The sequence below is a fragment of the Parasteatoda tepidariorum genome, chromosome 1, assembly GCF_982258835.1.
Source record: "Parasteatoda tepidariorum strain Cologne lab strain chromosome 1, Ptep-v5.0, whole genome shotgun sequence".
NCBI classification, from domain to species: domain Eukaryota; kingdom Metazoa; phylum Arthropoda; class Arachnida; order Araneae; family Theridiidae; genus Parasteatoda; species Parasteatoda tepidariorum.
The window spans coordinates 86,029,694-86,056,735 of record NC_141755.1 but is presented as its reverse complement, the minus strand read 5'-3'; the positions used below and the strand labels follow the sequence as shown (position 1 = coordinate 86,056,735).

The window sequence follows — 27,042 nt, the reverse complement described above, 5'->3', positions numbered from 1 at the left end:
ATAAATTAATAAATTATAAATTAATAAATTATAAATTAATAATAAATTATAAATTAATAAATTAATAAAATTTATAAATTAATAATAAATTAATTAATTATAAATTAATAAATTAATAATCAAATAATAAACTATTAAATTGATTAAAATTTAATAATAAACTAAAGTTTGCTCCATTAAATTGGAGCAAATTTTAGTTTGCGCCATGAGGATCAGTAAAGCAAACTTTTCATAATTTCATCAAAACATAACGTGATCAAATATATATTTCGTAACAATTCTTAAAGCGATTTTACGACATAACTGATTCAAATTTGTCATTTCATAACCTTCTAGACAAGAGAATACACAAAGCGAGTTTTGAAACTCGTGGTATTCGCGTCATTAATTTCTAATGTATTTTATTATCTTAATTGCAAGTCAGAACTTCTTAAATACCGATAATCGTTTCACTCCATTTATCTATACATAAGTAGATTATCACCCGTCAATTAGCGGAAAGGTGTTAAAATTAGTAGTATCAGATTAGAATAAGCCGTGTTAACACAGAATGCCATGCATTGTTGATGATATGAAATAAATATGTGATTTAAGGACTTACACAAAAACGTACTTTCCTCTTTTCGAGGGATTCTGATTTCTCACCACCCGAACACAGGGGTAGTCGGAATCTGGGAAATACGCTCCCAATACTTTGGTCAGAAGAACGGCACTAAGTTTGGACCCTTTTATGTTAATTTTACTTTTTCCGTATTTATCATATCTCGAGAACTTTTTAAGCGAATTAGAAAAACATTTGCACGCAATTATAAAATTTGTTTATTCAAAGATAATTCCATACAAAAAATACCTTTTAGTAAACATTTTGTATTTTTTTTTTAATAATAGTCGAAGGAATTTTGAATTGTGCAGTACACATTTTAAACATCATTTTAATTAATGTAATTTTACAAAACAAATTACAAATTATCAGCGAAATTGCTCGAATAGTTCCTGAGATAGAACTTTGAAAATACAATTTTTTAAAATTCAATTTCACTGGAACTATTCGACCGATTTGATTCAGATCTTTTATTTTGCCAAGTAAAACTATATTCTTTAAAATTTAAAAATTGAATGCCTTATATTTAAATTTTTTATTATTATTAAATAAAATATAATTAAATGAAGACGCCCGGTGGCTGAGCGGTAGCTCTTCACGCTGTTGTGCCACAGGTCCCTGGTTCGATCCTCGGGCCGGGCAAGGTTGACTCAGCCTTTCATCCCTTCAGTGGGTCGATAAATGAGTACCAAGCATGCTCGGCTGACCAAGCATCCGCGTTCGGCTGACCACCTGACCGGAACATCTGCTCCTGCACCCCAGAGCCCAAGGTCAAGAAACCTGAGATGGGCACAGTAGGCCTTGGCCCTCTAGGGCTGTCGCGCCGCTGAGTTTAGTTTTTTATAATTAAATGAAATATAATTAAATAAAAAAATTGTAGAATTTATATTTTACTTGGATAAACATTCTCTTTGGATAAACATTCTTACAATTGTATGCAAAAGTTTTCAATTTTCTAATAAGTTTTCGAAATAGGGTTAAATATGCAAAGAATAAAATTAACATTAAGTGGTTCAAACTTTGGATCGCTCTTCTGATTAAACTATTGGAACCCTATTTCTCAGATTGCGGCTTCACAGAAAACGGAATATAGGGGGTGAAATATCCGAATCCGCCAAAAAAAAAAAAGGTACGTTTATTCAGAAGAAGTACGTTTTTGTGTCTGATTTTGCAACTTAAACTATCGTCTGCACTAATTCATTAGCATGCTTGAGATTGTTGCGTTGAACCATTAAGATTGAGTCCTAGAACGTGAAGATCCGATCATTGAATCAAAAGTTATTCAGGGAGGTCCGTTTTTTATTCTGCGCACTGAACTTAATAGCTGTGCATTAATGAAAATTAATCCTGCGAATTGGAGCAGAAGATTCTTTCATGTGTTCAGTAGGACTCCACAAAACTAGTCTCAGTCAATTTTTTGCAAAATTTTAAATAAATAATATTATTTTAGTATTTTTTTGTGCCTTAAGAACCTTAAACTTTAATTCACTAAATCTAACAATATTTATTTCGCAATTACTTATATTTAATGACAAAAATAAAAAGGTATAAAAGTAAATGTTCTACAAGAAAATTGTTTTGTATAAAGAAGTAATTTTAATATTTTCTTTTTTTCTGCAAAATTGTTAAGGTGCGGTAAAAATAATGGTTTGAAAAATTCATGGGGTTTGGAGCTTACTCCAAATTCCTTCAACCACTGAAAACTAAATAATCGCTCAAAAAAAGTTAAAACTGTGACATATAATAAAATACAATTCACGATTTTTAAATAGAAACAGCGAACATTCTTACAGAATCTGGTTTGATCATTCTTTTTAAAATGTGCCAATCAAATTCTCAATTTTTAAATATGTATTTAATATAAATTTTTATTTTGATTAAAAGTTAAGATTTGAGGTTCAGCTTTGGGAATTACTTTGTATTAAAATAAAAAGTTTGTTTTAGAAACCTTTAATTTTTACCTAAAAACGTTTGCTTCGGGCAGAAAAAAAATTGAATGTATCTATTCTTCTCTTAAGATTATTTCTGACTAAACTATTTTTTTTCATAACTGTCGTTGAACAGCTGACCCAATTTTTGGGTTTACGACTACTAATGTTCAACTCCGTATCCTTGTAATTTTGAACCAAATCCGGAAGACAAGGGAACTCCTGCACCTAGTATGGGGAGAAATTTGCCTTTGTGGAGAACTTTTTGATGGAACTAAACCGCATTTGCGTTACATGGAGAGGAAGACCGCGAGAACCTCCAACGGTTAGCCTGACGGCAAGGGGACTCTAGCCCATGATCCGTCTACCACTGAGGATATTTCACGTCAGCACTGTGGTCCGTGCAAGCCGGATGCGGAATTCGTATCTACCAGCCATCGCCGAGATCGAACCCCGGTTCACCTCATTGGAAGGCGAACGCTCTATCCCCTGAGCCATCGCGGCTCGACTCAACTATTTTGTTCGTTTTCGAGCGGTATCGCTAGAACATTTTGGAGAGAGTTTCAAAATGTTCTGAATGCCCATGGTAAGGTTTTGAAGATCGCAAATGATTTAAAAAATCCTAACCGCCTTTCTAAACAATGAAAACGATTTAGAATGTCTTTCCTTCAATAAGTTTATTATGATGTAAGAGATCGAAGAAATTCTGTAAATTATTTATGGAGCTTAATAAAAAGTTTACACCTGAGAGACGGTTTTTATCTATTTTCTTCTACCGTGTAACCATCTTTTATTGACAACAGTTCCATCATGAGAGTTTGTGAAATTTATGGAATAGTGTTCCATTCATCAGAGAGTCTAATGATGCTTGACTTTTAATGAAATTGTGTATAATCTACGCGCCATTTAACAACACAATATTTTTGTTTTTTATCTCTCAGTTTACTTTAAGCAGGTTAAGAGATTTCTCACTCATATTACGAATTTTTTTGACTAGGAAACATTACTGAGCAAATATTTTTAGCAGATCGAGGTAAGATTTGTAAGTCAAACACATCAAGAACACATCAAGATACACATCAAGATACTCAGAAACGAATGCAGCATATTCTTAAACAAAAGTCACAAAGTTCAAACTAGTCAAATCACGTGCCTTATAAAAAAACGAGAATAATCGAAGGCATGTTTAAATATTACTAAGAAATGAACGAAATCTTTATTAGTCAAAACATTTTTATTTGATTTTGAGTTAGATTTTACATAAGTTTTTGAATAGTTTCGATATTGCTATAGTTTTGACGTCTACTTGGAGTTTTGGAAAGATTTTGCTCAATGTTTAAAGTCCTTCATAAAATTAGAAAAAGTTCCCCTTAAAATGCTTTTTTCAAAGATTTTTCAGTTCATTTGTTTTAATTGATTCGATATATAACTTCTGGTCTAATGATCAGATTTTTAAGTATTGATATATGCAATCCTAATGGCTCTAGAGATTGATTAAAAAAATATGCAATTTATTAAACCAGAGTATCCTTTAATTTTTAAATTCGGTTACAAAAATGCTTTTTCAAGCATGTCAAAAAAAATTTTTTGTTGAAAAACTCAGATCTTTGACCCTCAAAATACGAAAAGTGTTACTAATTCTAGAAAAAAGTACCAATAGTTAAATCAATTAAGTGATCCCAAGTTTAAGCTCCTTAAAATAAATTTTTGGTTTACTTAACATATTTTTTCTCATCAAGTAGATTAGCATATTTTTTAATTCAAAGTTAAGTCCCTATTTATTGTTAATTCCGCTCAAATTAATTTTTTAATCTATTATTTTATATTATTAAATTTAAAAATATATTAAAATATTTAAAATTCTCACTAAGCACAGTTTCTTTTCTCCCTAATTTAATCTAGAAGCTCGAAATTTGAAAATAATCAGTCATATTAATTTCACGAAATAAAATTTTAAAATACGATTTGATTAAAGTTCTTTCCTCCGGAATTACTTCATCAATTTCGTTTACATTTTAAATTTAACATTACTTAATCGCCAATTATCATCGTTTTTGCATATCTATAGAATTTGAATCCAGCAAATATGCTTCCTTATCTTGAATTGTATACTTTCAGCTTAGTAAAACAATAAAAAGTGTAGATAAACTATAAAACTGATGTATACACGCCCTATATACCCATATATATTTAAAAAAATTAATTCCCCCCCCCTTGTAATTTTAAATTTAATAAGTATTTTTGTAAAAATATATTAAGCAATTAAATAAATCTTGAAGTTTTTTGTTATGTTCGACATAAAATAAGCTAATGCAATTAAAAAAATTTCATGTCTTTTCATGAAAACATTTTATGCCTGTTCAAGTTATAAATTTTCCTAAAACTCTGAGAACATTAGTTTTAGCATAAATAGTTCAAGCTAAATTCTCTCTGACTTAAAGGGTAATAAATTTTTTTTGTTGGGGATTTGAATTCTTTGAATCGCAATTTACTGAATCATTCCATAGAGTAAAGTTGACACAAACCTACCTGTCCCTTTCTAACGAAGCATTTAGTGGGATAAGTAACTAGAAGAAATAAAAATAATACTTCTTTCATATGGAATGCAAAATATTTTATATCCTTTGTCTCAAGTTTCTGTGCACACTCGCAAAATTAGTATTTAAGTTAATCTGTTTCAAAATTTTTAAATGCAATTTTTGTAACATCTAGGTAAGCATATACCGGGATTAAAGTTATTACTAATCTGCATTACGTAATAGTTAATACACTAGTACTGTGTTTTACATGTTTCTTTGCTAGCTAAATATTAATTGAAACTCGGAAAAACACTTTATTTAAAATTCTACGCAATAACCTAAATTGTACCTCGAATGGGGTCCTAAACAACACCTCCTAGAATAGAGAAAGTCTCAGCAAGGATCAATTTAGAAGTTCGACGTAACGAACAAAAATTGCACTATGTAGGAAAATGAGGAAGATGTTACTACGTTCCAGCTACTAAGCTGCGCGGTGGGGGAAATTCGAAAGATTCATTTACGTTTGGACTACTAAAGAATTAAATTTCCAGTATATGTTATCCCGTATCTTTTTTCTCCTAAGAGGCATTGTCCTGAATTGTATCGGAATTATTTAGGAGCAACGTATTAATTTAATTTACTCAGCGTTTAACTTTCCAAGACCATTAAACTGTTCCACATCCAAACTACTTAAAAGTGCTACTAACTAATCGTGAGTTACTACGCAATATGAAATTTAGCATGTGGTGAGGTTTTATAGTAAGGTTGCAAGAACTGAAGAATTAACAGTTCTGGTTCGTTGCTTACTAATCCATCAATTTTTAATTAAATGGACTAATTTTGGACTTAAATCAGTTAGAAAGAATTAAAATTATGAACCAGAACGGAAAAAAATAATGAAACATATCCAAGTGCTAAGACTCCTGGTGCTTCAAGTAATTATCTTACTTGTTTCAAAACCTAATAAGAAATTTGATTCTAGATCCCAAAAAGATATAGTCTTAGAGAGAATTTTTTTAAAAAATAATTTAAAATTAGCAAATGAGCTTAAACTTTCCTGAGGAAGGTAAAAGAGCTGCAAATGAAAATTAGAGAAATCAGATATGCAATCTACAACATTAAATCAAATAAATAAAACTCTAAGATAAGTTTTTTTTTTCTGGAAAAATAACAAAATTAGGTCTCAACCAAATATGTATTTCGACACAAGATTTTTTTATTTATTACTTTAGTAATGAAAAGGAAACGCCATCAAAATTTTGTTAAGGCTTACATTATTTCAAAAATTCACTGTACCCCACTAATTTATTTGATTATCAACATATAAAATTTTTAAAATGTTACAGGTTAAATGCTCAAAATGTTTTTTTTTAAAGATCACTACATAACATACTGTTTTATGTCGAAATTTTCTTTTTCTAATTAGGAGTTATTAAAAATAAACTTAGCGTCTCTTGAACAATTTAGGAATACAGTATAAAGAAATAAATTAATAGGAATTTTGCTCTTATAATGACCTAGTTTTTAAGCTTTTAGAAAAACTGGAAAAGTATTGTTCAGGCGATAAAATCTTAAGAATTTTATTATTTAGACCTCAAAATGTACAATAGAAATAAAAGATTTTCCTTGTGGTGAAACAAGTTTGGAATGTCTTTCAAAGAATTATGTTTTACGACAAGTTATTTTTTCAAGTTAAATAAAAGAACTGTAATACAATTGATTTCCTTTAAACTCTGCCTAAATTCCTATTTTTACGAACAATACTTTAAGAACAATTCAGAGAATAATAAAATTAAATTTACTTTTCTAGTAGTAATATGTTTTTTATCATTTGCAATTTCTATATCCTTTTTCATATCGCGAATTTTGCAGCACAAGTAGTTTTTTTTCCCTCTTTTTTTGATTAACCTCAATCTTTAATGTAAAACCAATGAATTTTTCTTAAAAATTCTTCACGGTATTTTTCTCAAAAATGTTCCCGTCATTTGAGCTATGACTAAAATATAAGATCTACGAAAGAATATTTAGATGGTATAAATTATTTATGTCACTCAGAAGTTTGGATCAATTTGATATGTGATTTCATACTGTAATCGAATATTCTTACTACTGTATCATTAGTTTAGTAAAACCAGTATCATTTAAGGTTTTTGATTTGCATTTTCTATCTTACCTATTCAATAGAACATAAAATCTCGAAAACTAAACAAAAAACTAAATTAAAGATACACAATTCAGATTTCTTAGAAGAAAATTTAGTTCCTTTTCTAATATTTGAAACCTAAGTTTTCATTTCTAAATGAAAAACAAAGTTAATGGTACACAATACAAAATTTAGTTCTTCTATTATTTGTAAAGTAAGTTATATCTTGCAAATTAGTTCTATGTTGTTTAGATTCAACAGCAGCTAAACTTAGACTAATCGTCAAATCAAGTGCAAAATAGGTTTTTACATGAAGATTCTATTATTGTGCGGTACAAAAAAAAAACCACTTTTAATTATTCTTATTTGATTTTATAGCTTCTATCACAAAAAAACAACACTTTTTTTTATTATCTGTAACTATATGCATCAAGAATAAATACACAATCTTGATATTTAATAATGAAAATTTTATTATTTTTATTTAATTTTATAGCTTCTATCACGAAAAAACAACACTTTCTTTTATTATCTGTGATGCATCATGAATAAATACACAATCTGGATATATAGTAATAAAAATTTAATTATTTTTATTTAATTTCATAACTTCTATCACAAAAAAACAACACTTTCTTTTATTATCTGTAGCTATATGCATCATGAATAAATACACAATCTTAATATTTAATAATAAAAATTAAATTATTTTAATTCAATTTTATAACTTTTATCACAAAAAAACAACACTTTCTTTTATTATCTGTAGCTATATGCATCATGAATAAATACACAATCTTAATATTTAATAATAAAAATTAAATTATTTTAATTCAATTTTATAACTTTTATCACAAAAAAACAACACATTCTTTTATTATGTGGCTATGGGCATCATGAATAAATACACAATCTTGATATTTAATAATAAAAATTTGATTATTTTTATTTAATTTTATAACTTCTATCACAAAAAAACAACACTTTCTTTTATTATCTGTGGCTATATGCATCATGAATAAATACACAATCTTGATATTTAATAATAAAAATTTAAATCTTTTTATTTAATTTTGTAACTTCTATCACACAAAAAAACACTTTCTTTTATTATCTGTGGCTATGGGCATCATGCATAAATACACAATCCTGATATTTAATAATAAAAATTTAATTATTTTTATTTAATTTTACAACTTCTATCACAAAAAAACAACACTTTCTTTTATTATCTGTGGCTATGTGCATCATGAATCTTGATATCACAATCTTGATATTTAACAATTTAAAAAGACAGTTAAAAATTTAAAAAAAAGCAACTTACCTTTTAAAGAATTATTATTTTCTCCATTTTCGTATATATTTTCGCTCAAAGTTGACCCAGGCATTTTAACCACAGTAATCCTATAAATTCAGTTTCAAAAATAAAATTATTTTCCTCAAAGTACTTCACACCATTAAACCATAAAGAAAATGTTTATAGAACTACGACACTCCTAACGTCCAGATCCCTTAACACTCACTGATAATTTCGATCCCAGATTTGCGATCTTTAAGGTTCAATTTTTGTTTGTTTGTTTCTCCTTCCCCTTTCTCCACTCCCCTCTCACGTGAGGGTGTTTTTCTCGCCAGTCGTGAAATTGAGCATTTAGTTCCGCTGCAGTGAATGAAACAATTAGCTTGATTGTCACCATAGTCGGTTTTTTTTTTAGAGGCATAGAAATTGAAATTAGAATTGAAAAAAAAATGTAAACAGTATTGGCAATGACCGCAGCTTAGAAGGGTATTTAGAGATAATCATGTGGTTTCAGACTAAATCGGAAATTTTATTTGAGTTTTGCGTTAGGAATGACCTAAGAGGCCTCATCCCTAAGCTCTGAAGGGGTGTAGGCAAAGAAGGGAAATCAAATATGCTTTTAGTCATCGATATGTTACAAATAAATTAATAATTTTCATTTATTCTATTTGGCAGTATCTTTCGAAACATAGGATATTGAAGGTCGTCGCCCAATCAGAAACTTGCAAATATTAGCACGCAGTATTTAACAATTCCAATGGGTCTTTTCTGAGAAAATTATTTTTAGAAAGGTGGTTTAGTTTTACCTTTCTTTTTTGAAAAATAATCCTGCTTTTTGAATTGTGCTACAAAAAATTGTGCTTTTTTAAGTTTTCTTTAAATATAAAAATCTAATAAATGCATGTAGATAAAAAAAAAATTAATTTGCCACAACTAATCTTGTTAATTGCCTTATTTATTTATAACATTTTTCATAGCATAATTTAAGATTTCCAAAGTACTATTGAAAGAAGGAATTGCTCTAGCAAAAATATGTAAGCAATGCGATTGTTTAAAATATAAATTTTATTTGCAGTTTAATTCTTGTAATACATATGAATTATTATTTATTCTATTATTCTATTTGGCAGTATCTTTCGAAACATAGGAAATTGAAGGTCGTCGCCCAATCAGAAACTTACGCACAGTATTTAAGAAATTCTGACAAAATTACCTTTCGAAAGGTAGTTTAGTTTTAGCCTTGTTTTTATATTTTTGAAAAATAATTCTGCTTTTTGAATTGTGCTAAAAACCATTGTGCTTTTTTAAATTTTCTATAAACATAAAAACCTAATAAATGCATGTAGATAAAAAAAATAAAAACAAATTCGCGATAACTAATCTTTTTATTTGCCTTAATTATTTATGAAATTTTTTGTAAGATAATTTTAATATTTCCATAGTACTGTTGAAAGAAGGAATTATTCTCGCAAAAATAATATGTAAGCAATACGATAGTTTGAAATATAAATCTTATATTTAGTTTATTTCTTTTAATACATATGAATAAAAAACACTAATTTGACTATAAATTTGGAACTATAAAATTAAACCATTTGTCTAGAAAAATTCATGCAAATTATTTAAATCCTAATAAACGTAAACTTCGGTAAAAGAGCGTAAATAATGTCACATGAATTGATATACTCTATTTTCTGTTCTATAATAAAAAACCTTCTTCAATGTCTAAAGAAGGTTCTGCATCATAGGTTCATAATTATAAAAAGGTTCTTCATCTTTTCAATGTGAAATTACTTGTGTAGCTTTATTTATATGTATTACACACTTCACCTTTTCTTTAATTGAACATTTAAATCTGAATGTGAAAAACAGCTATTTTTAAATAATTCAAAATTCAATTAAGATATAATTTCCAATAAATATTTAACGAAAAAGTTATTTATAATTATATAAAAGTGATTTTATAAAGTATTAAAGCATTGTAAATTTTAATTACATGGAAGTTATAGAAATTTTAGAACAATCTAAAACCAGAATACATATTTCAATATCAATAACTCAGAATTTATTATACGTAACTTTGAACATGAGAGATTTTTAATTTAAAAACGAAAGAATTGATTTCACTTGTCAGCAATGGCTTATTGCGCTTATTATTAAATTTAATTGAGATTACTTTGACAATATACAAACTCCTGTCTTAACGAAAAAAATAATTCTGTAAGTAATTGATTTACAGTGAATACTAACTTCAGTAAATGATCGTAATATTCAGTAAAGATGTTTATTTTCAGATTGAATAACTTTAAATACCTATTTCAAAATTAAAAGACTTACTAAATAATAACACGATCAACAATGTATAGGAGACACAAAAACACAATACTGTACTAAAGTTCCAGATAAAGGCTAAAATTTTGATCTGTAAATTATTTGTATTCTTGGTAGCACTACCGATTAAAAATTTTCTTCATCATCATCATCGAAGTTTATCTGGGTGCCTGAGGATTAAAAATTTTCTCTGGACTTCAGAGTTGTTTGATTTTAATTTTATTTATTGCTGCAACAGGTTTGTGTGTTCAATTAAAGGGTCTTCGAGTTACCGAAGCTGGGGTGCCAGCCCCACTGCAGAGGATCTAAATTGTGATGGCATGTCTTCGGATCATCCTCAGGGATGTTTCTCAGACTGTCGCCAATAGCCCTCTAGAACGACGTAAATGAACTACAACAGCAATAATATTGATGTCTATTTAATTATTCATTTATTGGTAAGACATACATTTGCAGATTTGTGTGCTCAATTAAAGCTTACAAACCTTTATCAAATAGAAGGGCAGATAGCACAATACGGAGAGGGATAGCACGAAGATACATCTAGGGTTACAGCGGGAATCGAACCCTCTACCTCCAGCGCTGCTCTCAGCTTTCAGAGTTGTTTATTTACTTCAGAGAAAACTCTTTCATCTCCTGATCTCTGTTTCGCTTAAGGTTCACTCAAAGAGATGTTGAAAGGCTTCTATCACCCAATGGTATTACCCTTTCACATAATGGTCTGAAACATGGTTCAATTCCTGTCATTGTTGAATATTACTGTTGAATCATTTTTTCTTTGTTTTGTGGTGTACTGTAATTTTTACTAGATGCTCTTCAGTCAACTTATAACTTATAATCCTGCAGATTTTTGCATGGATGAATAAAGTTGGTCACGGAGTCAGCGAGAGATATAAATCTTGAGCTGCGATAGTGATGGAAGCACGTTCTTTCCTCGAAAACTAAATATCACACAATCACTTTATCAAACTTGGATTAAGTTCACAGACATAGATATACATAGAATCAATATGTAATGTAGAGTATATTTTTATTATTATTTTATTTTTTTATTCGATGGGAAAAATTTATCAGGCTACATATACATCGCTTTATGTAATCAGGATAGACAAAAACTGGAAACTGCATCAGTAGTTGCAGTTCATTTACGTTGCACTAGAGCTGCACAATGGGCTATAGGTGACAGTCTGGGAAACATCCTTTAAGATGATCCGAAGACATGCCATCACAATTTCGATCCTTTGCAGAGGGGATGGCACCCAAGGTTCGGTAGCCCAATGACCTGCTCGAGAAGTCGAGCACTTTACGGTAGAACAGTTTAACGAGGACGCATACCGCAAACCCTCGGTCCCTACGCAGACTAATCCAAGTGGTTACCCACCCGCACACTGATAGCAGTCAGTGATACTTGACTTCGGTGATCTGCTCTGAACCGTGTCTTAACGATCAATCCACTGCATGACGGAAACAGCATCAAAGAAATAACTTAAAACTCTGGCCGAGAGGTTTTCGCAAAAGCTCTATAACGTAGAGGTAGCGGGATCGAATTCCATCCTCCCTGTATGTATCTTTATGATGTTCTTCTCTAACTTGTGCTACCTGTTCTTCAACTTGACTCAGAATTAGAAACCGTACTTTGCAATTAGTGCTCAAATCTGCATATGTGTGTAACAATAAAATAAAATACATAAAAATCTGTCTGAGGGCATGATTCATACTTATTTCGTTTTTAGAATTGTTCAGTTAAGTTTAAGAAGTTTGGAATTGTTTGCGTGTTGTAATACCTATGCTGAAAAACTCTAAAAATTAAGGGCAGTAGTAATAATAGTAGTTTATTTACATCGCACTGGAACTGCACAATGGGCTATTGGCGACGGTCTCGGAAGCATCTCTGAAGATGATCCGTAAACATAACATCACAGTTTTGATCCTCTGCAGAGGGGATAATAATTCTCTTGCTACAGATTTTGTGATTTTTTGTAGAGCTTGGTAGCCAAACTCACTAATTAAGGAACAGTTCTGTTGTATTTCGCGGAAAGTTCCGAAATGTGGAGGTAAGGGCTAGAGTCTCACCGCAACTCTGCATTCATTATTCTTTTATGTAAATTTTTATTCTATATGTTCCTTAATTTGACAAATCACACTATAGAGTATTATCAAATATTATATAAGCATACCAAAAAGCAGTCTCCTTGCAGAACACACAAGAGTCTCTTCCTTAAATAACATAAAAACATAACACTGGGAAACAATTTTTTTTTCCTGTTGCATGAGATTTTTTAAGAAATCTTAAACAATTCCGCTGTTTTCAAATCTGTAATTGGTTTCTCTTTCAAGTTTGCTTTTACTACGACATTTTTAGTCTATTTTCTGGTTGAAATGATAGAGTTGGTGGAAATGTTAGAGTAAATTTAGAGCAAGTAATCGCCGCCTACCCTCTTTACCTGAAATGGGTTCCTATGCAGTTTTAACGAAAAAAATCCAATGCAGTTAAAAACAAAACCAGCTAATTTCATTTGCATCTTTTTGTGTGTAAAAGGTGGAATTTTACTTCTTTTTTATCAAAATATGGAATAATTAATATATATTCTACATTGCTTAAGAAAATAATTCGTACTTAATACGTTATTCAATGTTCATACAATTGAGATGGGTACGATTCAACTGAGATATCAATGGCTGTAGTAGTTGAAATGCTTATATTTATTTTTTATAAATAGCTATTTAGTCACTTTGCAAGAAAAAAAATGAAATAAAAAGACATTATTAAGTTTTAAATCGCAAAATGTTTAGCAATAGGAGATAAATTGGCAATTTTTAATAATTTTTTAACTTGTACCACGTTTTTGAGAATATCTTTGTCTTTAAATAAAAAGAAATATAGAGCAATGGATTCTTAAGAAATTCTCCGCATCCATCTTGATATTTTTAGTACATTATCGTTTTTAAAAAATGAATCGATAATTGATAATTATGTTTTTTCCCCGCTTTTCTTAAACTTCGTTGTTAAAAACTATCCAGTGCTTGTAACATTTTTAAATTGCTTTTTTTTAAATTTTACAAAAAGAAAACTTTTTTATTAAAGAAAATGTTGTGGGTTGTATTTGTAAGGCAAATTAAACTAAGCACTTTTCTTCTTATACTGGTTTTCAATTTTATAATTCAATAGTTTAATATTTTTGTATGGTATAATTTTACATGTCTACTTTATGCAAGTTTCTTCCTAACAGAGTATCTTAAAAACTTTCGTAATGTAATTGTGAAAATGTATGTTTTTTTAAAAAAAATTATTTTTTTAATAATTTAAATCTTTCTTATAAGTTTTGGTTTTTATAATTCGACATAGTAATATATAAATTTGTTAGAAATGGCTGTTTGTAAAAGCATTATAAATACTTTGATGTAATTTTATCGAAAGAACACACTAAAAAAATGTATCTTTTATACAAAAATGTATATTTCTGAGTACTTATGACAAATTAATTTAAAATTTATATTTTCTTCAGTAAGGAAAGAGAAAACTACTTCAACAATTATTGATTCTATAAAAGACTAGCCGCCTTTGAAAAACAGTGAGGTCACTTTTCAAAAAACATTTAAACTTTAATGGCTATTTTAAAATTTTTATAACCATTTTAGAAAGGATAAAAAAATGAATAGAAATAATTACTTCGTAACTAAGTTTTTATTTCTATAAAAATACAAAATTATTCTAACTAATCATTTAACACCTAACTAACTATTCAACCCTGCTTAAATTATTATAGATAACCCAACAAAGTGAACAATAACAATAAGTTGCCAATATATAGAGAAATACTCCAGTTTACAATGCCACATAATATATATAGGGAGATTAAACTTATATCTTTATATTATCTAAAGAATAAGAGTTTAAATAAAATTGAAATTTTATTTCTTTTTCAAAGCGACAATACTTACATAGTTTTATTACAGGAAAATACAAATGATCGTTATTATTTGCAATGACTAATAGTTTGTGTCATATAACTATGTAAATATTAATTTAAAAATGCTACTTTTCCGTCTGTGTTCAAATTGAGCTTTAAACTATGAAAACAATTTCTCTTGTTTCTGACAGTGGTAAGTTGCGCAAAAGAACAACTTATGTTGTAAAATGTTGGAAATGTATGTCTTTCTTCATCAGAATTTCTACAATTTTAAACACCGAAAAGTCTGTTTGTTGTTTAATTGATATTTACTTAATAGAAACTCCACTACTTTGCTATTTAATATAATAAGGTTCATAAGTTTAAATTCTTATATTTTTCAAGTCATATACTTTCGTTTAAAATGTTTGAAAGTGTCTAGTCTCATATAAAAATGTCGAAGAACTCTCAATTAATTTTGATCAGAATAAAGCTTTTACATTCAACATTTAAAAAAAAGAAATAAAACCCCAATAAATGTTTATGGAAAACTGAATAGCAAATAATATAGAATGAAAGCAAAAAAAATTGCTTAGATTGCAAAAATAAGGGCACACATTTTACGTAAAAATTTTTAACGATTGTACAATTATAAAAATATAAACGGTTTTAATTTTTGGAAAAATGTTGAGCAATTAGTGATAAACTTTTGTGTAAGTTGCTTAGTTCAAAAATACGTTTGGACATACGAAAAGTTAAAATGTTTTCATTTGAACATCAAAATTCGATACCACCAACGTTGGAATAGTTTGAAACAAAAAGGAAATTCTCATTTAAAATTTTAGAATACGTTACCGTAAACCGGGGTGAGTCTACCCATCCAGGGGCGAGTCTACCCATTTTAGTTTTATTTAATTTTCACTATTTTAAATTGCAAATAAAAAATTTTTTACCGACGGAGGACTTAGTTCAGACTCTAAGGAAGATGGCGCTGTAGTAGTTTGATCCGTTTTTATTTATTTGGTGTCTTTTTAACTGACCTGTTCAAACGTCTTTTGAGAGATTTGTATTGAAAATCAGCAAACTTTTAGTTGGTGCTCCGTAAGTATATTATTATTATTACTATTTTCACTTTGGTTAAGTGATAAACTTATCTAAGACTAAGATTACATTAATTTTATATGAAAAAAAAACAAAAAGAATGTAAGTTTTACTGTTGTAAACAAAAAGCCGGAATTCGCGGGGCGAGTCTACCCATTCGTATTTAGTTTTAATAAGGCATAATAATATAATTTAGAACTTTGTTTATACTAAAATTAAGTCATTTTAAATGAATTTGAGTATATTATTTTAATTCTGCATTGATAAATTTGTTTATAGGTTAAATATAAATGTAAATACAAAATATGTTTATTTTACCTATTTTTTCAATTTTTATATTACAAAATTAACTTTTTTTTATCTAATATTATATTTCAACGAGAAAACATTGTAAGAAAAATCACACCTCCCAAAAGAATGGGAAAAGGATTTTTCGTGATTCCCAATGTTTGAATTTCGATTTTGTTAATAATCTTTAATTATTATTATTTATTAATTATTTAATTGTAAATTTATATTAATTTTAATTTATTTTTATCAACAATAATCAGAAAAAAATGTTATTTTAGAATGTTAATGATTATAAAAGCAAAACTGTGATCAAAATGTGATAATCAATCAAATACTCAATTTTTGTTATTTTATGAATAAAAAAATGGAATATATAATAAAGTTATGAATTTTACTTCATAAAGTTCCTATATAGTAACTGAAATAACAATTTAATAGTAAAATTTGATTATTTACAATGTTAACATTCATTTTAGTAGAATGGGTAGACTCGCCCCATACGAGAGATTTGTCAGCAGTTCTATAAAAATATACAGTAACAGCGTAACTGTTAATATTTTCTAAAATCGATTTCACAGCTTTAAAGAGGGATAAATAGCGATTCCGAAACACCTATTAAAAGCCTTTTTTCTTTAATATTTACAAAAGTTTGACCACTTGAAAGTTGACAAACTGAAAAAATGGGTAGACGGGCCCCGGTTTACGGTACTATTTTCACTCAAATTTTTATTTAAAATAAAACCTATCACATGTACATTGAAAATCGGAAATATTTAACTTTCTCCTAGTTGCTAAAATTTGACATTGCTAACCTTAAAACACATTTTTATCTCAAGAACGCCATGAATGGTGGCTTAATCTTGCTGAAATACCCAGTTTTTTTCTCCACTTAACTAATCTTTATATGAAAGGAGAAGCTGTCATTTGTGGTTCTTCCAACGGAAGTTCTCCCACTAACCATCAATGACTCAGTTTTTTAATGTCAATTTCGTTTCAGTTTCTTTTTATTCCTTCCATAGCTTCAATGAGGCGCGGTGGAGTCGTGGTGGCTCAGGGAATAGAGCATTCGCCTCCCAGTGAGGTGACTCAGGTTCGAATCCCAGCGTTGGCTGATTGATACGAATTTGGCTCTCGATCCGCACTGATCACAGTGCTGGCGTAAAGCATTCCTGGTGGTAGACGATTCATGGATTAGAATACCCTTGCCGTTGGGCTAACCGAGGGATGTTTCCGTGGTTTTCCTCCCCGTGTAAAGTGAATGTGGGTTAGTTCAATCAAACATTCCTCCAAGAAGGCTATTTAATACCAATTCTTTCTCCAGGGGTTTTCTTGTCTTCTGGATTGGGTTCAAAATTACAAGACTACGGAGTTGATGGTCGTAATCTCAGAATTAGGCCTGCTGTTTAACACCGGCTATAAAATAAAATAGTTCTATGGAGGAAGTACTATTGTCCAAATTCAACTTTTTCACATTGCGGTAAACTATTAATGGCCACTCATCTACGCAGTCTATTTCAACTTTTGTGGAATACACCAGTGCGCCTAGAAAGATAATCTAATAAGCGCTAGTTTTCTTTTCTTTCTTATTTTTTTGTCGATAAAATTGCATAGGTTTTGTTACTTTAAAAAACAAGTAAGAAATTATAAATAGTATTTTCAGTAGTTTTTGGTTTGCACGAACTTTATCTGAACTTCCCTTATCTCAATACCTTTGTCCTCCCTTTCAGCGTTTGTTGCTCCTTTGCAGCTGTAAAAGTAAAACCATATTATTTCACCTGAATAAGTTATATATGTTATCATAAATAACGAGTTATTACTGGTAATAATGCATATTGTTTAGAAGGACTCGTAGTTTCTCGTTCATAATTGATTGATTATGAAAGACGAGGATTCAAATTTTATTTCTGTTTTTTACTACAATTTATTCAGTGTGCATTTATTGGGTTATTGATTCAGTGAAAACGCATTCTTATTTTAAGTATACCAGTACGTATCTAAATAACGTGTAAAATTAGTTACTAGGTGTAAAATAAATACGAATAATCAAATTGATGAATTAATCATATAATCAATGACTGAGATATTCGATGAATACTTAAAACAAATGAATTGGTGAATCGTTGAATGAACAAATAAACGCATCATCAAAGAAGAAGAAAACCGAAGAATCAATGAATAACGGAATCAAAGAATCAATGAATAACGGAATCAAAGAATCAATGAATAACGGAATCAAAGAATCAATGAATAACGGAATCAGTGACCTGAATAACTAAACGAATTAAAAACTTCACGAATTTATAAATGGGTGAATCAAAATTTCAGCAAACCAGTGCATTAGAGAATTGAAGAATCAGCTGATGAATTTATATCAGCCAGTTGATGAACTCAGCTAGTTCATGAATTAGTAAATCAATATATTAGGAAACCAATTAATCACTGAGTGAAAAATAAATAAAAAATGAAAGATTTGATCAATAAATTAACAAATAATTGCATTATTGAATCAGTTAATTAGCAAATTAATAATCGATATATAAAAGAAAAAAAGCACGCAGGTCAACGCATAAATATAGTAGAGAGTAATGGTAATGAGCAATAAAATCAATGACCTCCTGAGATACTGAATTTTAAAAATACGATTTTTTTCAAAAATTTGATTTCTCAGGAAGTATTTTATAATTTTATAACCGTCGTTAAACAGCCGACCCAATTTCACGGGTTTACCACTACTGAAGTTCAACTCCGTAACCTTGTAATTTTGAACCCAATCCAGAAGACAAGGGAACTCCTGGATCGAATAATGGGAGAATACTCAGGAAGTATTTGAGAAAAATAAGGATAAAAATTTATTCAGAGTGGTTCATTTTTCCTTGCGAGAATTGTAAATTAACACGGTTTTTCGAAGCTCTGTCGCCATAGAAAAAAAAGCCGCAGTTTAAGTGATTTACACTGAAGTAAAATATTGATTTTATAACTGTATATGTCATCTTGGTGTGGAGAATTATCTGAGCTTGAGAAGGGACGAAAAACTTAAGTTTTTTTTAATTATTAAACTTTCTTAAAAATCGCCGATTTGGGGTAATTTTTCCACCTACAAGAAAATTATTAAAATTACTGTCTTGTTCTTGCTTTTTTTGCAAATTTTAGTGAGCCCAGATAATACAGCATTAAAGAAAATGGAGCTGTTTTTAAATATTAAAAAATTTGACCACAGACGCTTTTCATTTCCACAAAACTGTTGCTTTTCTTGCGGCAATTTCAAAATAAGCATAGACAGTTCTAGCTTTAGATAAGCTAAACTTGTCCTAACAGTCATGAATAACTGTTGCAAACTCACACCAGTTATGAAAATAGCATATTATGCACAACAAAGTATAATTTCATATGACGACGAAGCCTTCGAAAGACCTTAAGAAGATTATTGGATTGCTCTCTCTAAGGAAAATTTCGAGTTTCAAATTCAACTCTTTGACTACCTTTATTGACCCTGTCTTTTACTCATATCTAAGTCTACATTTGTAACTGCTGTGATCTTTTCACGCTCAGTCAGTCACCCATAAGTGATTCTACCGGATATCATGACCATTTGTCTTCTTTCATTGCAAAATCCAGACGAAATATTAGATGTTTCGAAAAGGCATTAATGATAAAGTTTGCAAGTTCATGGATCGGCACTCATCGCTTGGCGTGAAAATAATATCTTGTTAACCTTGTAGAACATTTCAGATAATTACGTTTAATGATCACTTACTTCAGTCTCCCCTATTTCTAAAAAGAGAATATACTTTTTTTTTGTTAAAATAAATGTTGTAAATGCTATGGATAATTACCTTTCAGACATTGATACATTACAAAAGTGGATCAAAAAGTAAATGTGAAAGTTTGGTTGCTGTGAAAAAGTACTGAAACAAATACAGTGACAAGAATAGCTGAGGTAAAGTAACAAAAACTAGCTCGGATGTATAATATACTATAATTGTAATGCTTCTTTAAGTATTACAAAACAAAAAGGTTCAAATAGGCGAGACATAGAAAGTCTGCTCATAGAAGATGTTATTTTTCAAACATTTATTTGCATCATGTGTACATCAGAATCAAGTGTTGCTTTTGTAAGACAGCCATTTGCTAGTCACAGAGTCGGACATTTGTCATTTAGACTAGTGAATAATAATTCTAAAATCTTCGTGAATAATGAGTAAAAATTTATTCTTTAGTTTGACATATTTTGAATAATGAATAAATTATTCATAATTTTTTAGACTTACGTATAAGACGTATTCATCTGTGTACATATAAATTACGTACGTATGTATACATACAATTTAAGTACGTATGTTTATACAATGTAGGGCAATGAGTGTATGCATGCAAGAATATAGAACTTACCCACCGTACGTACATAAAACGAGTACCTCCATACGTACATAGATATAATAAGTATTCATAAACGAACAGTGTATTCTTATGTTTGCTTGTAATAAAATGCTTATAAATTTTCATTTAATAAACCAAACAATAGAACTAATCTAGATATACAATTTAAGGATTGCGATAAAAAAAATAATCAATTACCTACAATCTGGCCAGTGATGTAATCAAGCCTACTTGAAATTATGATTACATTTACCCGTGCGCTGTAATCATCTATTATATTTACTTACGTGTAGTTAAGATTACTTGTGCTTGTTAGAATATGATTACTAAGAATTTCGAAGTAGTTTTTTTAATCGTATTTTGTGATTACAAGTAGTCATGATTGATCGTAATTAAAGGCTTTGAATGATTGCGATACCAATTATCTATAATCATATTTTTGTTATGATTACAAACAATAATAGCCGCTTGAAACGGGAAATTATGATTATTTGTTACTGTGATTACGTGCAATCATGATTACAATTAGTTGATTACTATGTCAATATTATTTATAATAAATTACATTTGTAATCGATTTCTCTAATAGGTGCGTAAATTTAAAGAAAAAATGACATACTTGCATTTTTCTTAGGCTATTGAAAAATTAATTCAGAAAAATTAGTTAAAACTATTGAATTTATTCATCAATCACTATTCATAAATATGCACAAATTTGCGTAATGAATGGTGAAAAATGACTAAATTTGCATATGAATAATCATTCTGAATGAACTTATGCTGACTAAATTTAGTCATGAATTAAATTTCCTTGAATGATATGAATGATTTATTTGCCTCTGGCTATCAAATTTAAAGAGTAAACACTTGTTATTTCTATGCTGTAGTCATTTGCTCGTGAGTTCAAAGTGAAATCATGTGCTATTTCTGTCCATCAGTGCTTTGTAGATATATTTGATGATAATTTAAGGAAAAATTACTTAATATTTGCATTTTCCTTTGGTTATTGAAAATTTTTCCATAGATTATTGAAGAATTTATTCAGAAAAATTAGTCAAAACTAATGAATTTATTCATCAATCACTATTCATAAATATGCATGCGTAAAATTTACATAATGAATGGTGAAAAATGACTAAATTTGCATATGAATAATCATTCTGAATAACCTTATGCTGATTAAATTTAGTCGTGAATGAAATTTCCTTGAATGATATGAATGATTTATTTGCTCTGGCTATTAAATTCAAAGAGAAAACACTTGCTATTTCTACGCACCAGTCTTTTGCTCTTGAGTTCAGAGTGAAATCCTGTACTGTTTCTGTCCATTAGTGCTTTGTAGATAAATTTGAGGATAAGTCACGTGTATCTTCATTTTGATCCAAATAAATAAATAAATTATAATAATTATTTTTTTCTTCTTTCAAATAGCCACATGCCATAAGCATGAATAGAACAAAGTCGAATTTTTGTGTACGTCGATTATTAAACCAAATGTCAGCATAAAAATTGTTTACTTTTATTTTGGTGAGCTTTTAAATTTTTTTTTACTGTAAACATTTATTTAAGTAGAGCTCCAAATCATCCTTTGTTAAAAAAATCTTGCTTCCGATTATCCTAGAAAATAATTTTATCTTTCTGTACCTTTACGAGTTTATGGAAACGCTATTTACGATGATATCTTTAAACATACAAACATATTCCTTTTCACTCCAAATCAGAGCAGAGGATGTCTGTCATGGCTCTCCATCTCACTCGATTGTTTAGCCTCTTTTCATGCCTTGCCTATATTGCTTGCAATTCATTTATAATCGCCTTTCTCCAAGGATTTTTAGGTCTTCTTCTCTTTCTATTGCCCTAAGGCAGGGATGGGCAGACTACGACCCGCGGGTCAACTGTGGCCAGCCGAAAGGTTTTATCCGGCCCTCGGATAGAATTTTAACTTGTCGATCAGTGGCGAGTAAGGAAAAGCTTGAGATTTATGAAGATGGTACGAAAAAAACTCAATTTTGAGTTTGAACGCGGATTTCTAGATTTCAGTGCCATTCAAACAGAATTAGATATTTTTACCATGCATTTCAACGTAAATTATGAAACAGTGAGGTAGGATTTGCAGCTTGAATTTATTGAGTTGCAATCTAACAATCATCTGAAGCAGCTGTTTCGAAATATGCCAAAGTTTTAGTTTTACAAATCATTACCAAGGGCTAGTTTCCCAAATTTCATGTCTCATGCTCAGAAAATCAGTGCTATGTTTGCTTCATCTTATATATGTGAACAGGTGCTTTCAACTATGAACCTTAGAAAAAATCACTTCAGAAGTAGACTAACAGACAAGCATTTAGTCACGTTCCTTAAAATAAGTGCATCTTACTTCGAACCTCAATATGAAGAACTTTTAAAAATTAAATTTCATTCATTTCCTTAAATATTTAAAGTAAAACTTGGTATCGTTTTTTTTTGTTGTTGTTGAAGTTTTTACCTAGCACATCCAACTTTTTTGTTGTTGAATTTTGGCCCTTGACCAAAAAAGTTTACCTATTCCTGCCCTAAAAGTTCCGATTAATAACTTGTTTTAATTAAAAATTCTCAGGTTTGCGCAGAACACAACCCATTCATTTCCATTTTTCAATTTCCGGCGCAATTGGTTTCTCTCTTGCCGTTCTAGAGGTGTCTGCCTTACTTATTTTTGTGAAAACCATTTTGTTCTCAAGATTTTTCTTAAATTGTTGTTAATAAGTATTTAAAGTCTTTTCGTGTTAGTTTTATAACACTGTCATTTTTCTGATCCATAGAGTAAGGCAGATTTAACATTAGTACGGAAAATTCTAATTTATACTGAACTCTCAGTGTTAGTAAAAAATTTACTTCACTTTTAGATGTAAGTTAATGAGTGAATTAAATTAAATTGTACGAAACTCTGCTAGAAATTTTGAATCACATTGAATATTAATATCATATAAATGTACTGCAGCCGTAATATGAGACTTAATTAAACTGTATTATTGTACGGGGTTATTGCAAAGATAGACCTAATTTAATTAATATCTATTTCACGAAATATATATTGGATATGAATCTACATACTGAATTTACGCAGTTGTTCCGAAGTTTTATTCCAATTAGTTGATTGGGCGATGATATTTGAAGTAACGAAAACTAATGCGGTGTTTATGTAAACACCGTAGTCGTTTATTACTTATGCGCTTATTTATGTTTATTTAGTAATAATGATACTTATGCGCTTGAAGGCAGCAGGAGGGGGGGAGGGGCATATTGAACATTTATAACCTGTGTTTAATAATTTTGAAACTTTCTTCTTTCATTAGTTTGCAGAAGGTTTATGCCCAATTTATTCTTAATTAAATACAAGTAAACTAAACTGGGTCCATCTTTCATTTAAAAAGAAATCAATTTTTTTCCAGCTCGATTATACAATTCTTTTATACATCTTAAGACGAAACGTGGTATAACCTTATTAAGGTTGAAACATATTTTAACCGTATTTTAATTTCAACGTTGAAACTGTTTTTCTGAGAGTGTAAATAGCGTAGATAGGAATTAAGAAAAGAATTCAAAATATTAATGCAAACAATTAATCATAATAAAATTAATAAAAATAAAAATAACATCCGTAGATAGGAGTTAGTTTGAACATAAAGCCGTAAAAAAATTACTATTTTTGATTTAAAAAAAAAAGAAGATACTTTAATTTTTTTAATTCTTTTAAGAACTTATGTATTTTGTAGTAGCTTTGCATGAGATGTTGTAAAACTGTATACCAGTACAAGATATTTAACTCTACAATCTGTATGTTGATATAGTCTTAAAACTCATTTTTTTTAAAGGAAACAAAAATGAGTCTAATTTGACTTGATATTCAACAAGTCTTAAAAAATAATCAGCAAAAGTGTGATCAGTAAAAAATAATCAGCAATCATAGTGAAAACAGGTAACTTATTTTTTGTTGAAATGAAGGCTATGCTGTGATAAGTTCTTTATCAAGTCTTTTTCAACAAAAAATTAACAACAATAAACTTTTAAAACGCAGTTAGAGGTTTCATAGTAATTTATTTGTTATATTATAATTTCTTTATGCGCAAGCTGTATTAGGCTAACTAAAAAATAGAAGTGTGTTTTTTACAAAAGTTTATAAAATAAATAGACACCACAATTTTAATACATCAACATTTATTTATTGTTATTTTTCAAAACTGTTGAAAAAATACATGTATTACAAGAGCAAGATTGAGTTGCATAGATTTTCAAACAAAATATGACAAGTAATTTTGGTGTTAGACAAGTTCTGTATACACGAATTGATTAAAATGATAAAACTTTTACAACTGCTGTTTAAAAAAATATTTTATGTAGTACCTACATTTATTTCAAAATTATTCTCTTCATGGTTAAAGAAATTGTAAAAAATATGTTTTGTTTTATCACAGTAAAAAAAACTAATATTAAGTACGTTTCGCATTCAAAACATGAGCTAACAGTCATTCATAATGGAAAGAATGAGTTGATGACATTATTCAGTTTAAAAATATTTAAAATCCAGAGAAAAAAATTCGTAAGTTGGTAGATTATTCAAAACTTTGTTCAATATCAAAATATTTATGCAGTTGGAAATTAAAGTATAAAGTACATTTAAAATCCATTCAAATAATAGTAACTTGTACATATAAACACATAGAACGCATATATACAAAAAACTGAACATCACATGGTGGGTAAAGTACAAAAAAAATCATGCAGTAAGAAAAACCGACTTATCGGTATTTACACAAAACTTGTAGAAAAATTGAAAATTTAATATGAATAAACTTTTTATATATAGTATTAGTTTGAATGTTCGAAACTTAATATTGTTTTCAAATTTCAAAAAAAAAAAGGTTTTTTTTCTTCAATTTTATATAAATTAACACGCTATTAACTAGTGAAAAACACAGACACATAATAATGCCATTACCAAGCAGAATTTTTTTAAAAAAAACTTTCTCTTTTTGAACTAATAAAGTATTTTATCCTTCCAGTTATGGCAACATTATACTGTTTATCTTAAATCAAGAAGCACTCAGTTAAATTTTAATGTTTATATTTAAATTTCTCTTATGATCATTCAATGCCTTAAAATTTCCAAGTACCAAAACAGTAGGAAATAGTATGCCATAATAATTCCAATATTACCTTGTTTTAAAGGAAAAAATTATCATGAACGATTTAATAGTATAGCTTCGAAATTCCTAAAAACGATTGCGATGTCCGGCGATATAGTTGATTCAAATTAAACATATGCACGTTTACATATTATTGACTTACACATCTTGAAAACATTCTTTTCTTACGTAATAATAAATAAATTATTGTGCGAGAAAATTTCTAATATTACAGGGTGTCTTGTTACGACTGTCCTTAATAGATATTTCTAGAATCTTTGCCAAAAATTAAATAAAAAATGCATACATTGAGGATCGCAACTTAATATTGAAGCTAAGATAAAAAAAATTAAAAAAAGATTTACAAAAAGTAACGAAACCTTAAAGCTCAAAACTTGCTTTATTGCAGGATGAAAGTCAAAGGCGCTTACAATTTCTTTTCAGCTCCTTGCTTATTCTTCGGGCAGTCAAAAGGATTTTAGTGTTTCTAAACCTCCACACTAATTCGGCAGATTTTGATAGCGTTTTCGTCTTCTTTTTTTTTTTAAATACAGTTTTGAAATGCCAAATGTCTATATTTTGCTTCTTTATGTTTGACAACGGATATAAAATGGAGGTGATTACGCAACATTCTGTATACGATTATGAATTGTTCGAAATTTATTAAATTGTAAGAGAGCTATAGAAATGTCTGCTTTATTAAGAATGACTCTGTCGAGAAATAATGTTAAAATATTGCTACAAATTAAAAATTCACATGTGAAGACATCTTTCTTCCTTTTTGAATTAACGTTGGTCACGTGGCTGAGATCAATAACCTTGAAGTTCTGGAATGTTTAAGTATGCTGGCAAACACTCTGGATTTTTGATATTCGACGTTTCGGGTATTTCATTCGTCATCACTATTTTCTTCAGAAGGCGCTCCATCTTTTTCCCATTCAAATTATACTGAAAAGAAAAGAAAAAGAATTCTTATTTGAGACGAGGTAAGATTTTTGTAAAGTACACACAAAACAAATGGGTTCACAATGGCTCCTAGGAAATAAAAGAGTTAGAATAAAAAAATATTGAAATAGTCCTAAATTTCATTATAAAATCAGGCGAAATTCGACCACTTTTTTAACTATTATGTTAACTGTTAATGTATCCATATCCGTTTTTAAAATTAGCTGTCGACGATTTTTGTCAAAAATGTATCAACATGTCCAAGAGGTCGTGGGTTCGATCCTTGCCGGCCGAAGACTCCCCGTGTGGTAAATGGTGACTGATGCACGTTAAATCTGTCGAGTCTCAAAGTCCTCCATGTTCCCATAACAAATCAAAACCTCTGGGGGTACTGATCCAGGAGTTTCCTTGTCTTCTGGATTGGTTCAAAATTACAAGACTACGGCGTTGAACATTAGTA

At 29.2% G+C, this 27,042-nt stretch overlaps 2 protein-coding genes across 7 annotated transcripts in view; both read right to left on the bottom strand.

The window, feature by feature from the left end:
- LOC107457292 (acetoacetyl-CoA synthetase) overlaps positions 1 to 14,900 on the bottom strand; it is a 47,119-nt gene extending 32,219 nt beyond the window's left edge. Inside the window, exons 1-2 of one of the 3 annotated variants that reach the window (XM_087168301.1) lie at positions 14,762 to 14,900; positions 8,516 to 8,595 (exon numbers count right to left, since the gene is read on the bottom strand). In XM_087168301.1, coding sequence (XP_087024427.1) covers positions 8,516 to 8,595; positions 14,762 to 14,763 — 82 coding nt within the window. In that variant the 5' untranslated portion in view covers positions 14,764 to 14,900. Of the gene's footprint in view, positions 1 to 8,515; positions 8,596 to 10,738; positions 10,999 to 14,761 lie in introns of those variants that run through there. The other 2 variants (XM_087168304.1, XM_087168307.1) reach the window with 2 other exon arrangements.
- A 9,752-nt stretch (positions 14,901 to 24,652) lies between these two features.
- LOC107450051 (acetoacetyl-CoA synthetase) overlaps positions 24,653 to 27,042 on the bottom strand; it is a 148,012-nt gene continuing 145,622 nt past the window's right edge. For all 4 annotated transcript variants that reach the window (XM_087168291.1, XM_087168285.1, XM_087168287.1 and 1 more), the window contains one exon: positions 24,653 to 26,585. In XM_087168291.1, the coding sequence (XP_087024417.1) occupies positions 26,448 to 26,585 (138 nt within the window). In that variant the 3' untranslated portion in view covers positions 24,653 to 26,447. The remainder of the gene's footprint in view (positions 26,586 to 27,042) is intronic.